This window comes from Crocodylus porosus, unplaced genomic scaffold (assembly GCF_001723895.1).
Source record: "Crocodylus porosus isolate Cpor-Errol unplaced genomic scaffold, CroPor_comp1, whole genome shotgun sequence".
NCBI lineage: Eukaryota > Metazoa > Chordata > Crocodylia > Crocodylidae > Crocodylus > Crocodylus porosus.
Window position 1 is genome coordinate 4,272,936 of NW_017728934.1, and position 16,876 is coordinate 4,289,811.

The 16,876-nt window shown below is 48.7% G+C and overlaps 1 protein-coding gene across 7 annotated transcripts in view; it reads left to right on the top strand.

Moving 5' to 3' along the window:
* The window catches only part of PPFIA4 (PTPRF interacting protein alpha 4), a 99,204-nt gene that overhangs the window by 43,547 nt on the left and 38,781 nt on the right, over positions 1–16,876 (top strand). For all 7 annotated transcript variants that reach the window (XR_002103074.1, XM_019546353.1, XM_019546354.1 and 4 more), the window contains exons 11-16: positions 720–851; positions 3,021–3,083; positions 4,505–4,596; positions 12,040–12,181; positions 14,905–15,110; positions 15,743–15,983. Coding sequence is in view for 6 of the 7 variants with exons in the window: in XM_019546353.1 (XP_019401898.1) it covers positions 720–851; positions 3,021–3,083; positions 4,505–4,596; positions 12,040–12,181; positions 14,905–15,110; positions 15,743–15,983 (876 nt within the window). In the remaining variant the exon portion in view is untranslated. The remainder of the gene's footprint in view (positions 1–719; positions 852–3,020; positions 3,084–4,504; positions 4,597–12,039; positions 12,182–14,904; positions 15,111–15,742; positions 15,984–16,876) is intronic.

Below are 16,876 nucleotides of genomic sequence, written 5' to 3' on the forward strand. Positions count from 1 at the left end.
GCAGTTGACTCCTAGTGGATATTGTGCTAGGCTTCCTACAGTCTCGGAGACAATGCTGCCTCTGGTCAGACGTTCACAGGCGGAAGGTTCTCTTTATGGTACCAAAGACTGGGGAGCCTTTCAATGAGACGGATCCTGAGCTGGCATAAATCAACAGAGCTACTGCAGTGTATGCAATAGAAGCACCTGGCCCAAGACTGCTCTGCCTCTTAAGACTGATATGCAGCTTATGCCCAGGTCCTGCTGGCAGAGCTGTGAGCACACCAGCTCTATGAGCAACAGATGGCTTCTGTTGACAGAAGACAAGTAGATGCTCCTGTGCTTTCTGCAGGCTGCCACAGCCCCTCTATCAGCACCTCCTGTTCTGCTCTGTGCACCCTGCTTATTGTACACCACGTTAGTACAGCCATGTGGTTCCAGCAGGAGCTGTGTCTGCAGTCTGTTCACGAAGCACCTTTCAGCAGAAGCCATGTAATCAGGATAAGCCCTTAACTCTAGCAGAGGGTGGATTGTCTGACATATTCTGCAGCCGGAAAACTGGCATGAAGGTGGTCCCCACAGTGGGAGGGGTTCTGCTTCGCTCTAGGGATAACCTGGAGAGGATGGAATAGGCCTTTCCCAACTCTCATTAGAACAATTATTTGAAATATATGAAAATCACCCTTTTAGCGTGTGCTGCACAAAGGAATTACAGGGCTGATTGCAGTTTGCCATTACAGGCCCGTCAGCGGGAGAAGATGAACGAGGAGCATAACAAGCGGCTGTCTGACACTGTGGACAGATTGCTGAGCGAGTCCAACGAGCGCCTGCAGCTTCACTTAAAGGAGCGGATGGCAGCTTTGGAGGAAAAGGTACAACCTACTGTGCCCAGGGGTGAGAACTCCCTAGGAAGGGTTGGGTATGCAGCCTGCAGACAGCAAAGGGAGCCTTCTGGGGCACTAGGGAAACCAATACTAGGATTTCCAAAGTTCCTACAGGATTTGCCATTCGTTTCTAGTAGGATTTGGATGGTGCTGCAAAGCTCATCCTGGAGCACAACACAGCAGTACATCCCTGGACCTGATTCATTGTTCGCTGTATTGCAACAGACCTGTGGGCTAGAAGGCATTTAGTGTTGGGCACTGGACACACCAAGTGGTTAGCAGGTCATTGCCCATCAGTGGCAGCAGGAATGGGCCCTATGCTATTTCATTGCTCAGGGGTGGGCAACCTTTTCCAACTGTGGGCTGGAATGACCCTTCCTGTGTCAGATGCAGGCAGGCAGGAGCTAGAGCCATGCCACTCCCACTGCTTGTCTCTACGGTGGCAAAGGGAGGGCACGCGCAGCTGAAGCCGCATGTCCACAGGCCAGATCCAGAGGTTCCCCAGGTCAAATGCATTCTGTCGGCTGCAAGTTGCTGATCCCTGCTCACTGTATTCCTTCCATGGTACAACCACCAGAGGAACATGTATCCAGATCCGTTAGTGTGAGCTGTTTTGTTGCATTTTGCTGAACAAGTGCAGCTGTTCATCCCTCCACCTGAAGCATCAAAATGTTTAAGAGTCAAAGCTGCTACAAGACCTGCTTAGAACCTGCCTTAGCCAGGTTGAAAACAAATTGTATCCTGACCCGTAAAGCTTCCCATCTAGTTTTGTCCCATGCAAACCCATGGGAGCCAATGTCTCTGCCAGAAGGCTGGATGGAGTTTCTGCTGAACTAAGCATTCATTCAGTTAGCTGCAAGAGCAGGTGGCTCTGAGTAAGTGGATTCCTCATTGCAATACTGAGAGGAAGCCAGCCTGTCAGTCTCGGTAATAAACAGTCATATATATGTCCAAGGTCACTTGGGGCAGGCTCCTTTCTCCTTTAGTGGGGGATTACAATCAAACTCTGCATGTGAGGAAGATGTTTTTAGCACCGATCTATCCATCTGACTTGTCACATGTATGACTTCCTCTCCATAGCTCGTGAATCCTGATCCACACATTAGGGCTTGGAATTACGATTGTCTTGCCCCTCATCTCTTGTGAATACCAGTGTGGTGATTCTAGGTTTTGGAGCCACTCTGCAGAGATGTCAGTGACACTCCACAAACAACAGGGCTGAAACACTGCAGCACACTGCGTGGGCTCCCTGGAGGCCTGGCTCTGATACTGATTCACAGAGACAAACTCACAGCATCAGATGGAGAGTTGCCCCTGCTTAATGTCAGTGGAGAATATGGCCTCAATCGATTGCCGTCCATGCCAGAAACCCAGGCACAGGTGCCTGGGTTTATACAGCTATGTGAAGTCTGTCAAAAGGATGCACTAACTACTTTACCCAGAGGGATCTGATGTTCTCAGTTTGCAGGGTGTATTAGCTAATCAAAGGTGTGTGGAAGAGCCATTCTCACCAAGTGAGGGTGTCTCCAATGATGTGCTGGAAGCTTTTTTTTCACTCAGATGCCTGCTGGGAAAAGCGGACCACTAGGGTTTAGGGTCTGTATAGTTTAGGAAAATCTATTATTATTTATTATCTAGCCCTGGCCTTGCCAGGACCTTTTCTCTAATACAGATATAAGTTAGTGGCCATTCAGCCTGGTTCTGTTGGTTGAGGTGCTGCTCTAATCTCACTGCCTTTCCCTAATCTGGACAAATCTTTACAGACACTTCTTCCCAAGGCCAGCCATATCATTTGTCACTGTCTCGGCATGTTGGGGAAGGTCTGGGGCAGCGCAGCCTTGGTTCTGGGATGGAAGGTGTGCAGGGACTGTTTATTCACAGTCTATGCTGAAACAGCCCCAGGAACACAAAGAATAGTTTTGAAAGCAAGCTGTTGATGACTTGGCTCATTATTGCAGAGCAGACCTGTCAGTGCAGTTGCTTTCACTGTCAATCAAAGTAAACAGAGGGTATGGAGAATGTCATCTTTCATCCTGATGTGTGTCAATCAGCCTAGCCCTCTTCCAAGATGCCTGTGTCAGTCTTTCTTGTAAAGTTGCATGGACACATTTCCACTGATTGACTTGAACAATGTTCTCTCTCTCTCTTATGTTAAAGAACACCCTATTACAAGAGCTGGAAAGTACACAAAAGCAGATTGAGGAGCAGCAGCATGACAAGGTATGTGTTGCCCCAAGGGGTTTGTGTTAGCAACTCTGCTTCCTCGGTCCTCATCCTATGTTAGGAGCAGTCATACCTACTAAAAATGCCCTGCTTACCTGTGTAAGACTGAGGATCCCAGAGCACCCAGCAGTTGTAACATGAATAAATCCATGTGTTACTTTGGCTAAGCTGAGATTCCAGTGCTTGCAGAGGGGTTCCCAGCCTGCAACCCCATCTCCTATAAATCTTGCCTGGTTCCCTGGAGCTCATAACATTGTGGGGTGAAAGAGGACCTCAGGCCCAGCCTTGGAGATCAGAAGCAAGACTCTCTCTCTCCCTAGTCTTTGTTAAAGAGGCAGTATAAGAAGTTGAAGTGCTAGGATGGCACAGGGAGGTGGCAGCCTTCTGAAGCAGTGAGTACTTTCTGAGTGTGCCAGCTTTCTTCTGCTAATCCAGCACCAGACTCTTTTGGGGCTAGGAGGTAACAAAGGGGCTGCTTCTAGACCTCACTGTTTTGGCCTGGAGCTGCTCCGTTACACCCAGAGAATTCCACGAGCTCAGCTGTCCTCTTCACCCACTAGCTACCTTAAAGGGCTATTGCTGTTTGTTCCTGTGCAGGGAACAGGAGCCTTGGGAACAGACACTGTGCTGTGTGCATAGAGGAAGCAGCATTCAAATAACCCCCAGCTTAGTCTGTTTGCACATGGGAGCAGATCCCAGTGTGACTGTGAGGTACCTGCCCATGGCTTCTTGATCCCTTCCATTTACACTTCCACTTTGTTTCCTTAGTACTTACGAGTGACTAGGGAGAGCAGGAGGGGGAATGTTAGGATCACATTCACAGTGACTTGATGGGATCTATCTGCAAACTTCTGGGAAGGTTTATGTTATGCATGCAGGGATAATGGATTTCTGGCTCCAATCCAGTCTCTGCAGCTTCCCCACTGAGCTGTATCCTCTTTGTTTGAAGCTATCAAGTTATAATATGGCTGCTTAGTCAAGATGCAAGTTTCTGATTAGGAAAGAGTTGATGAGTGACTGGCATGGGAGGAGCTGGGCTGGTGTGCAGTTTGGACGGTTGGTCCTTTAGCTGAGAGATGTGCAGGCATACACCCAGCAATCCTTAGAGCCAAAGCAGAGGAGCTGAGTGGAATCAATTCACCGTCATGTAACAAATTAACATCTACTTCCAGCACTTCCTCACGTGTGTGTGTGTATGTGTGTCTAGTCTCATGATACTTCAGCTGGCTTCTCCTGCATTTGTTCTAGCATCATTATTTAGCATAACCTGCATGGTTTGGAGCTTAGCAGACATGTAAGAGGCCTAGATGCCGGTGCAGGGACTTTTGAAATATTTATAATCAAAATAAATACAGAAACAGATGAGTGGATTGTTCTGTACAAAACTGCCTGTTCCCCTTTTGTCTCGTTCTGAACAGAGGAGGTTGTCCGATGAAATCGACAAGCTGAGATTAGAGGTTGACCAGCTAAAGACAAGAAGTGGAACCTTTGTGGACAGCGTACATACAAGGTAAGGACCTGAATGCTGGGGCTTCCAACAGGCTGTGCCTTCAGCCTGCTTTGTTCCCCCCTGCACCTTGCACCTACTTGCCTGCATAGCACAGGGAAGACCTGTCTTGCATGCCCACAACTCGAGGAATGTGCTTTGCTCTTTGAAGACACTCCAGATCCATATAATGCAGTTATGGGCTCCATCAGCTTCCTGTTTTCCTGGATCCTTGGCCTGTACCAATGCTGTGGCCAACAGTGAGAATTGTCTACAGGAGGGTTGATATCTCAGGGCATGTCTATCCAGCAGACACTGCCTTAAACCAGCTAACTTCGATGCTGCGAGCAGTGTAGCTGCAGTAGCATATAGCTCAGCACAGAGTAGCTACCCACATATTGACTCTGCTGCTTGGGCTGTTTTTGTAGCTTGCACTAAGCCCTGTGCTATTGGCTGTGCTGCTAAGGTGCAGACAGAAGTGACGATTTTTCCCTGATCTAGCCACAGAAAGCAGCTTATAGCTGTGACCAAACACAAGTTTGTTCGCACACAGCTTAACAAATGGACGATTTGGTGAAAATCTGACTTCTCATTACATGAGGTATCAGATAAAGATGTTACAAAATGTAGGGTCTTTTGTGACTTGTGTCTATGAAGCTCCCAGCCTGTTGCTGTTTTCAGAATGGGGAGACACCAAGAATAAGCTCCCTTCGCTGAATGGGGAGCCCCAAGAATGAGTTCCCTCTGCTGCCTTTCCCCTCTCCCGTTATTAAAACAGCAAGCACTGACAGAGAGCCTGGCCATTGTTATGGGAACCTGGGTGCAGACTCTGAGCAGGTGGAACCAACAATGAACTTCTGTTTGGTCTGGGGTAACATTGTAACTCACAATGCTTTGCAAAAACTGTTCTAGGTTACAGCTGGGAACTGTAAGTCTGTCTGCACCCCTAGTGGTACCCAAGGTGGCAAGCTTACAGCTACCTTAAGTAAGTCTGCACAAGCTGCAGTCACAACAGCAACTGCAATGTAGACAGGCCCTCAGGAGCAGACGGTCAGACTGCATGCTGAGCTGAGAATAATGCTGCAGTTGCTCATTTTCTGTGTCAGTAGCTTAAATGGGACGACAGGGGTTCCAGGTGTTTCCTGTTTGAATTGATAGAGTAGCTGTGGCCAGAGCTAGTCTCTCACTGGTGTAGACAGCATGGCCCCTTTGTGCCATTTCTGCAGCCAGGCTCAGGCAGCTCCCAGGCTGAAAGGCTCCATGGGTCTCAGGGATTTTGCAGTTCTTTCTCTATCTCCTCACAGGCTTTCTTTCTTGTTCTCATGCCTCTGTGTAAGCAATAGTCAGAAAAAATGCTTCTCCTTTCCCTGGGCACAGCTGTTCAACTTCTTAGCATCTGAGAGACAAATGCCCCGCAGGCTACACCAGCAAGGATCTCACACCCACACTCCATAGGCCCTTCACCCTGCTGCACCAAACACCTATAACTGACAGCCCCCTTCCCCTGAGAACCCATTGCAGAGGATGACGGCTCCAGACACCTCTGAGCACAAGATTTCACTCAGCCATCATTTTGCTAACCCTATCTTTATTCCCCTTGCCCAAGATGAAAATCAGGGTGGCGCAGAACACTTGGGGTGAGGGGGCATAGTAGCTTTAGCAGTTGCTACACACATTTTACTCTAACTTTATTGAAACTTGGACTGCACTTTTGTTTATCGAGCGCTTATAGGATTGCTGGGTAAAGGCAAAGGGCTTGTTCTTTCCCCTAATGGTTCTGCAATGTTTGCCACACACTTGGCCATGAAAATGAAGGAAAAAACCCAGACTTCTTTCACCTGACAATATCAGATGAAAGGCGGGGGGGCGGGGGGCTCTTGTTGCCTTTTTACTGCTTGAATCATTGACTGGTTCTCTCTGCTGATTTTCCCTATCTCCCTGAATCCATTGCCATTTATGTCCCAGTATTCATGCAAATTCAAGCTCTTGACACAAATACAAGAGAAGAATCATTTAAAACCTCCCAAGCAGCTTCTCATTCTGAGAAAGGAGGTGACTTCCCCTTAACAGCCCATTAGACCTGCAGCTAGGTATTGCTCACCAGGGTAAGCTGACTAGACAGAATCACTGTTGCTTTATGTTCCAGAAAGTATGTGTCTGCAGAGGGCACCATCACCTCACAAGAACTCTGCAGTTTAGCTAATCTCAGCTGGTAGCTCCAAGGTCTTCCTATCTAACAAAGCTCTCCTGGCAAAAGCAGGGCTTAGTCCTTATCTCTAAGCCAGGGGTTTCAAACTTATGTGGACATCTGGGCTGAACCTGGACTTCAGGTCTCCTTGCAGGCTGGATTCAGACCCACTTCCAGTGATGACGCAAGTGGCTTCAGTGGCAGACAGTGCTGCCATCGCTCACTCCCCTGTAACCAACACACATTGCCAGTAGGGCTCCATATTCTGAATTTCAGCTGTAGGCCCTGCCCCCAAATTCCTGACCTTTCCAGGAGCCCCCCGCCCCTTCCCCACAGGCCAAAAAAATAGTGCCTTGGGTCCTATCTTTGTCACCCATGCTCTACAGTAAAGGACTGCTGGTCCTGTCAATTGCCAGACCAGACCAGATCAAGGGATCTTTCTAGTCCAGGATGCTATATCCATCAAAAGCCAAAACTGCCTGTTTTTAAAGGTAGGTGAAAGTTTCCCCCCACCCCTGCCTACAGTGGACAATCATGGAATAACATGTCCAAAAAAGGAGTTCATCCCTTAACATCATCAGGTAAAGATTGTCTATCCCATCCTGGAACATGAGGGGTTTTATTGCTTTTATCTCTTATCAGCAAGTAAAGAGTCCAGGTAGGTGAAGTATCTAATCTGTCCCTTGCCCCACCAATCCAGGCAAGTCAAACGTCATTTTTGCATCTCCCCTGCACCTGTCCTAAATGCCCTTTCTGCTTGTCTTCAGTGCTCTTCTGTGCTAAAATGGGCCCAATCTGCAGAATTCAGGTTGGTGCCGACAGCCTGGACACAGCCTCTCAGTGTGAGGCTACTTGGATATGAGGTTCAGAATCTGCCAAGTGTTCCACTGCAGACACTTGTGGCATTCATAATTGAACCCTGATGTAGATTCTACCTGCACAAGGTTTGAAGAGGCCGATGTATAGGCTTTCACTTCAACCCCGTTCCTGATGCTGTCATGTGATCAGGGGCAGCAAAGAACGTGACTGCAGAACAGTGTCTCCCTTCAACCTGTTTCTTTAGGGGCTAATTGCCTATTGTTGCAAAATTGCTTTATTGCATGTAGTTTATGCTAAGGGCTACCCAGGGCTGCAGACAGTAAATACAACACTCCAGGTCACAGAATCTATTGCTGTGTTCTGCAGTTGCAGGCAGTTCCCATTACCTTGGACAATTGGCGTGTCCTTAAAAATTAGCATATTTATTCTGAATACAGCAGGTCCACAAAGAGCGCTGATTTCTGTGGCTGCAGTATTGCAGGGTCCCCCTGAGGCTGCAGGAAAATGTCATGACATTTTGGAGAGGAGAAGGAGGAGTTCAGAGTTAAGGTTGTGCCAACTGTTCATTTATAAGGCTGATTTTTGTGATCCTTGTAATAAACTAAAACAGAAGACCTTCATGACTTCCCCTTGCAAGCACCAGCAGTCGTCCTTACCAGTACCCACCCACACAGCTGGAGAATGTCTGTTGGGGTAGGTAAGCAGGGCCATCTGCTACGCACAGACCTCCATGGGGGTAGCATTGATTGGCACAGCTCCCCACAGCAGTGGATCTTGCAGTTAACACCCTCAGGAGATAAATGGGGCACTTACCCATGCTCAGAGCTACTTTACTATTGTTTCAAACTGTTTGCAGACTCTGGCAGACATCACTGAATTGGTTACGCGTAGGTCATGTTTTCAAGCCTTGCTTCACAAACATAACAGCTAGAAACTTATATTGAGAGTGCAGCTGAAAATATAGTGTAATCCCATGATTCCAGGAAGTAGAGCCCTTTATGGAGCCATCTCAGTGTAAATTGCTAAGATACCATGGAAGCAAGTGCCTTATAAATGCTAAAAACTAGATTTTTGGCATCAGCCACCCAGCCCCAATAAACTAGGCATAAGATCCAAAACTTTGCTTTTGGGTGAGACTTGGATATTTCTACTGGAATCAGGCAGTTCTGTGAAAAAAAATTATTTGGGAAGAATTCCAGTTCTACTTTGAAAAATACTAGGAGTGCATGATTTTCTACTAGGCTTAGAAAATACCCTGTCTACTAAATCCTTCCTTCTGAGGAGCAGCACTGGCACAGCAAAGTTCAGAGGTGGTATGGGGCTGTTAGTGTCTAAGAAGCCTCCTCATTTGAGAGTATGAGCTCTCTCCCACTTGGGCAGTGGTCCCCCATGTTCATCTATGTAGCATTTAGCACCTTCTTTAGAGGTTTCACTGAGATTTGGAGTCCTTGCTGTCCCCCAGCCAGTAGGAGAACAAGGGTGAGGTGAGCAGGGCACCAGCCGTGGGTACCAACTGTAGGGGGGAAAGGAGGGGAGGTTGTGCTTCTCTTGCCCTGCCATAGTAGCATCCCATGCCTAGCAGTGTGTCTGGGAAGGGGAGGCAAGGGAGATGAATGGAATGGTGCTTCCCTCAAAAAGAGCCTTTGCCAGAGCAGGCAGGGCCCTGCACCCAATAACACATATTGTGGGGAAGGAAAAGTAGACAGAAGGGACTTCAAAAGAGCAGCTCCAAAAGAGCCCTGGCTACAAGACTGCTGCCATTGGAGCAAGTCCAGGCTGGTAAGACTTCCCTCCCACCCCTTCTACAGTGGTCAGCACAGCCTCCCTCCATCTACCCCGCCAACCCCTTCTGCTGCCCTAAACACTCAGTGAGCTTGCTTATACCTCTGTATTCAGCAAAGCTTGCTGCCTCCTCAGATTAGCAGTAGCATTGGCCAAGAGTAAGGGATGTACCTAGAAGGAAATGTTGAAGATGGAGGAAGGCAAAGATCAAGGCTGTGAGGTCATAACGTTGCTTGCATGCGTCATTTTTGTCTCTCGAGGGTCATCAGAGCATGCCTGATTTCTGAAATCAGTGCATATGAATATATGTGACCTTCATTCCAGAGGTTCTGAACACCCACAGGACCCACATGAACTAAGCACTTGATTCTGAGTCATCCTGACTCTGGAATGTAGCTATGCAAATAGGGCCACTGGTTGATTAAATACAAAAGCAGACTGGCACTGAACATCATAGGAGGGAAATCTCCAGACAGCATCTCAGGAGTTGGTACAGAGGCCTTTCCTTTAATTTGGGTAGAGATAATACCCCCAAGAGCAGAGGCTGTCCAGTGATGACATTTGCTGAGCACACCAACATTTGCGCTCATTAGTACCACGAGTGACATAAATCATCAGAAAGACTGAGATGGGAGGAGAAGTTACCAAGTGAATGAGCTGCTGATAGAATCCAAAGTGGGTTGGTATAAGGTTTTGCATTTGAAAAGCATGAGGGGACATGCAGCTCAGACTGATAGAAATAGATCTGCATAGCACTAGCAATGAATCTGACCTAGGTCAGGTTTACAAAGGCTCTGCACAGGGGTGGGCAAAATACAGCCCACCAAACCATTCTGTCCGGCCCATGAGGCCCCTAAAAAATTTAGAAAAATAATATTTATTTGCTCCTGGCTGCCTGTCAAAGATGACAGGAGCCAGAGGCAATAGTACCCAAGGGAAGCCGGCGGCAGGACCCAGCAGCAAGGCCTGCCCAGACCCTGCCCTCCCCCCAACCAAAAGCCTGTGCCTAGCAGAAGCTTCTGGCCTGGGACCATGGGGCTGTTCCTACTTTTCTGATCCAGAAAGGGAAATGCAGTCCTTGACAGCTTGCCAAAATTCAGCAAGCAGCCCTCCACCCAAAATAATTACCCGCCCCTGCTCTATCAGGTCTACAGTGGGTCTAAAGATTCAAGGAGAGATAATGGTAGTTAAGCACCTAACTCACTGTATTCTTCTAAATATAAATTGACTTTTTGTTCCTCCAAAAGGACCGGAAAAATTGCACGTGACTTACAGTTAGGGTTGACCTGTAATTGGGCCCCCTAACAATTTTGACTTTTGCAGTTGCAATATTTTTATGCATGCAATAACAATACAAAGTTAGATATTTTTTCAGTGAGTCTTTGGGCTCTTTCAATGGTTTGGTGATTCTCCAGTGGGATGATTTAAGGGCAACAGTAGTTCAAGGACTTTATTTGTAGTTATTGACTTATATTTGGGAGAAAAGCTTCTTTCTACCCTAAATTGTACCTGTAAAATGTGTGACTGACTTATATGCAGGGTTGTCTTGTAATTGGAATCATGCATCTGTGCTTATGTTGCATTGGTGCAGCCAGATTGCCACATATTTAGGCATCTGTATGCCTTTGCAAATTTGACCTCACATACAGAGTCAGGTTAGAATGCATTGTCCTCTTGTAACAGAGAAAGCCAACCAAATTCTTGACTTATGACAAGGGCTGTTTCACACACGGCCAGGGAAATAAAGATGTCTGTCATGAGGCAAAGCTGCTATGGGGTCACATCTCAATCTGTATTTGCTTATGTATAATTCACCTGCCAGAGATACCCAGGGCTGAGCTACCATGGAGAAATCAAGAAGTTTCCACCCACAACTTTTCTTGACATTAAGTTCCCCAAAAGATTTTTTTTTTTTGAAACCTGGAGACAAATTAATTTGAAACTGGAATTTTTCAGCGTTTCAATCAAAATCTCAGAAGTGTTAAAAGTTTTTAACAAACATGAAACCGTTTTAGCTTTGTTAGCATTTCTACTAGGGGTTGAGGTCAGGTCATTTCCCAACCAGTTCTAGGGCCAGACCTTCACCAGCAGGGGGAGGCTAAAGAATCAAATGAAGAAAATGTGGTGGGAGGTTCATGTGGTTTCTTGGTATTTTGAGGAGGATGACAGGAGCTAGAAAGAAAAAACAGGTGGCCCTCCAGGAATTGGCTAAACACACAGCAAGGTGTTTATTTCTTGGGGCAGTTTGGAGTCTAGCCAGGACTATTAGTATCCTTGAGCTGAACCTGCCCCCATGGGGTGCAAGGACACCTGAAATATTACAAGGTATATCCTGTATATGGGTTGGGTCGGCTGGCTAACCACAGGTTCTAGCTCATGCCCACTGGGGGGTGGGGGGAATCACATCTCCAGAGTTTGGAGCAGGGAAGAATTTTCCCTGGCTTCTGTGAACAGCAAGATGGAGGTTTTACCATCCTCCAGAACATGGAGCAGGGCTACCAGTTGAGATCAGTTCAGCCATGCTGGAGCCCATCTGGTTTCCTCAGACTAGAGACAAAGCTCACAGACTCTGAGTTGAGTTACCAACCTGGGCACAAGCTGGCACCCCCCAGATGCCTTGTGCTATTTATTGTAATTTCATCTTTTCATATGGTGACTTATCACTCTGTTTCTCATAGATCCCACATGGGAAGCGCCACGGACCTGAGATATCCACTGAGCACTGTGGTTCATGCCCCTGCTGAGCCCTTTGGTACAGCCACTGGACTGCACCGGGCACAGAAGGGCCGATTTTCAGCTCTGCGGGAAGAACCCCCCAAGGTAAAAAGCCCAGTGTCCATCCCACCCTAGGCGCAGATCACGACTAATGTCCCGGCAGTAGTTTGGAGGTCAGCGCCAGCCTCGTGTGCAGGCTCTGATTACATCCGCAGCATGGAGTGTGTTACAAGTCTTTTGTAACCAAAACAGCTGTGACAGCTGCCTTTGGCCTTTCAAATGAGGGGGGCTTTGCACTGTCATTAAGCAGTGACAGCTGCAGGGCTCCCGCCCTAGCCCCCTTCCAAAGCAAAGAGGTTGTTATTGTGTGGGATGCAACTGGACGGTGGCCAACACAGCACTTACTCTCTGGGTTTAAACTGAGAGTGGAGTGGTTTTACAGTCGAGTTAAACCACACCACAGACACATGCCATGGGGTCTGGGGCTAAGGAGAAAGGCACAGGGAGACAAGCCAGTAGCTAGGCTGGCTGAGAAGCCAAGCTGCACTTGTGGCTTTAGGAGAATAGTGGGTGCTGTCTGAAGAAGGGTCTCCAAGGCCTTGTTTTCTGGGTGGCTTGGAGGCCCTTTCTTCTGGGAACTAGGCTGATAAAGTCTCTCTCTTCAGGGCAAAAGGGGACTTCTTCCCAGGCCTGGCTTTGGGAGGTGTGTGCAGGGTTCCCTTCTTCTAGATCCTAATTTTGGGGAGGAGGTGTGGTGGCCCTTCTCCCTGGGGCCTGGCTCAGGGTGGAGTGTGGGAGCCCATTGAGATAGAGTCAGTTCTGGTGGACAAGGCTGGTCCCTCTGTCCAGAGCCTGGTTTAGGGAAACGGGGGAGCTCTCCCCCCTGGGACCTGTCTTCAGGGGTGAGTCATAGGGACTGTTCCTTCTGCTGAGGTTCAGCTTTAGGGAACATGATATTGGTCAGTTTGGAAACACTCGTCCCCGAGGCCTGACTTTGCGAGGGAAACCTCTTTCATGGACCAGCTGTATCAAAAATATTTGATACAAGAAGACTACGTGGGTGCCCTTTGGTAGCACTCATGGTGCATAAACAGCTCTTTTGGTGCAGATCCCTCCCTGACTTCGAGACAACTTGAGCATCCTTGTGTACAGTGCTAATTCCCTGAGAGGCATGGTATTCTAGCTCACCCTCAAGTTCACTAGGGGACCCAGAGAGTCTCTGCCAATGGGTTATAATGGGGGAACAAGAGTCCCGCCAGCCACTGTCCAGGGCAGGGGTGGACAATTATTTGGGCTGGAGGGTCATTTAATGAGTTTTGGTGAGCCGTTGAGCAGTGGGGGGGAGGGAGGGAGATGCCAGTTGATCCTATCTGATCTGCCGGCTGCCATTGGGAACCTAAGGAGGGAGGTCTGTGCCCTACTCCAGTGTACTCTGCTGCAGCTGGGGCTGAGCTGAACCACGAAACGCGCAGACTCCTCCACCCCTGCATTCCTCTGTCCCCCACTCCTGGCTTCCTGTTGGTGCTGTGCAGTGCTGGTACTGCAGGTGTAGGCAGCCAAGCCCGCATGGGACAGGGTGCAATGCAGTGTGCCGAGTAGTCATCCCCCCTGCCTGCTGCAGTGAGCTGCTGGTGATGCATTGTGACTGGCACAAACTCACCTCCTGATGGTGCCATGGTATCAGCAGCTCATCACAGCGGGCAAGCGGGACAGCTGCTTAGCGTGCTGCATCATACCCCATCCCATAAGGGCCTAGCTGCTGGCAGCTATTGTGCCAGGACTGAGCAGCTGCAGTGCCAACAGGAAGCCAGGCTGGGAGAGATGGGTATGGTGGGGGGGTGGAGGAATCTGTGTGCTGTGTGGCCTGGCCAGGCCCAAGCTGCAGTGGAGCAGGGTGGAGTGCAGCCTTCCCTCCTTAGGCTCCCAGCAGCAGCTAGTGGGTTAGATACAATCAGTTGGTGGGCTGGCTATGGCCCACGGGCCGTATTTTGCCCACCCCTGGTCCAGGGCATGTCCAACTAGAAAAACAGGAGTTCCATGCATCAGCAGTGCTCCTGGGACTTGTGCCACTGCTACCACTGTACAGACACCTCTCGACTTGTGCTGTTCTGCAACAGCTATCTATCAGTGTGGGGGATGTCATAGTCCAAGAGGTTTGTCTTTTGAACCCCTCCAACTAGTCGATGCTGAGCTGCCCTGTATATTCAGCACAGTCACCTACAGTGATGGCCTTGGAGAAACTCCGCTGGGAGGAATGGAAGCATCCTAGGGTCCTGTAGCTACACAATGAGTTAATAACAAAAGATGATATTCTCAGGTCACCTATCTAAGGTCTGGTCTCCATCACAGTCTTCAATTTGCTAATCTACACAATCCTTTTGTTTAGTAGGGCATCTCCATTTTACAGATAAGAAGCTAAGGTGCAAAGAGGCTTCCCAAGATCATGTAGGGAATCTGTGGCAGACCAGGGACTTGAACTTAGGTGCTTGGCTAGCACCCTTATCTATGAACCATTCCGCCTCTCTGGCATTCTTGTTAGGACAGAAAAAAAGCTCGTACAGGGCTTTCCTTGGCCAAGCAATGTATCTGTCTAATTTGTCTAAAGGCATATGCATAGTCTTCACCACAAAAATATCAGGCTCTGGCTTTATGGGCAACACCTTTGTGTACTGGAATCTCTTAACACAGAAGGAGCATCACATGAGAGCCAGGGATGCAGGCCAACATACTGCCAGATGTCGGCTGCATTTGTGGGAGCCCTAATCTGTGCTGGTTGGGGGAAGGTTGGGCCTATGTGACTGACCTCTGTGGGGTTTGTTGTCTCCCAGGACTGGGAGCAGGCCCAGCCAAGCAGCATCCTGGCCACCGTGTCTCACACTTTCGACAGTGACCCGGAAATCTCCGATGTGGATGAGGATGACCGAGAGACGTTGTTCAGTTCTGTGGATGTGCTGTCCCCCAGTGGGCACTCTGATGCCCAGACCCTGGCTATGATGCTACAGGAGCAGCTGGATGCCATCAATGAGGAGATCAGGTGAAGAATAGATGTGACTGAGGTAGCAGGGAAGGAGGATTGATTTATACACATGATGACTTTGCTCTGCTCTGACTGTAAAGCCAGCTTAGCTGGCCTGTGTGACACCGCGGATGTTTACATATAAAATTGTTACATAGAAGATAAAACCAAAGAAACCCCTTAGTAAAACTACACTGAGATGGAGTTCTGGGTATGAGTTCACATCACCTACATTACAGAGATATTGTTATTGTCCCAAACAATGTCCCAAACCCAGGAACAAACAGTTCTGGTTCAGGGTAATAGGAACCCAGCCATGCTGAGGTACAGAAAGACACAGCTGATGCTTCCAAACAACATGAACAATGCCCAGTATTGAGGTGGCCCTTTTCTGCTCTCCCTGTTACTTCTGAGGCCCTGCTGTTCCAAAGTGAAAGAAGGGGCCCCCATGCCACTATATATGTCCTGGGATGGAGTTGGAGCCCCAGGGTCCCAGGACATGAGGCCTAAAGACCTGTGACTTCTGGAATCCAGTCTAGAAACAGTAGAGACATGGGGTGGGGTGGGGGAGTGCCTAGAAATGTTGTCCATACTATCAGTGGGGAAACAGGACTGGAACCTGGCTTGAGTCTCCATTTGTGATTACTCAGGATGATTCAGGAGGAGAAGGAATCCACGGAGCTGCGTGCCGAGGAGCTGGAGACTCGTGTTACCAGTGGCAGCATGGAAGGCCTGAATCTGACACAGCTGCGCAAAAGGGCCTCCATCCCCACCTCTCTGACTGCTCTGTCCCTGGCCAGCTCCTCCCCACCTGTCAGTGCGCGCTCCACCCCAAAGCTCTCCTCTCGCAGCGCCGCTCAGGACCTTGACCGCATGGGGATAATGACACTGGTGAGTCACGCAGGATGCAACAGGGTGAACTGAAGCCAATGAAATATATGGGCCTGTTAATGACAATTGATGCTCCTCATTTAATAACCTCGTGACTGGGCCTGGTGCTCCTCTTATATACAGCAGGTTGTGTCTTAACTGAGCTCTGAGGTCCCTGAGATCTGAGTCTGTGGAGGCCACACTGAGATTGCAGCTCTGAATGTTGTTCGCTAGAATTTTGTGGACTGTTGTGTTCCCTCCAGTCAGTGTAGCCCTCTGCTGTCCTGTCCTCCTGTGGAAAGACAGAGTGCACTGCCAGTATTAGTTAAGTCACCTTGCTGAGACTCCAGATGAACACGTTTGAGTCTTGTTCCAAACTTATGCAGAAAGTCACTATCAAGCTGTACATGGGCACCTAGTCATTCAGGCTGATGAGACAAAGGCAGCTGGAGTGATGGGAGCCAACAGGATGCTAGGCTTGAGTGGTTCTTTGATTAAAATGCAACCATCTGAGGGTGCCTGTGCAGCTAAGGGCAGAATCCTGTTCACTTTACAGCCACATGATAATTACCTAGTCACAGAACTGTTATTTCTGGCCCTTACGCATAGTTTGCAACCCTAGTTCATGTGCAGTGTGGACGTGGAAGCATCCATACAGCTGTTGGGCATGTAGCGTAAACTCTGTCCAGGCTGGTCAACAGCAAAGAAGAGGAGGATGGTTCTCCTGTATTTTAACCTGCAGCAGCTGAGTGGCTTAGGGTACTCACCCAGGAAGCAGGAGACCCAGATACTAGGCTCCCCTCATCTGGGGAGGTCTGAACCTCTAACTTCTCAGCACAGGATTCTCCTCCTCTACTGTTTAACACCTGTTGGCCCTGGGTTCTTGCTGGATATAATTTTGTGAATTAGGTTCA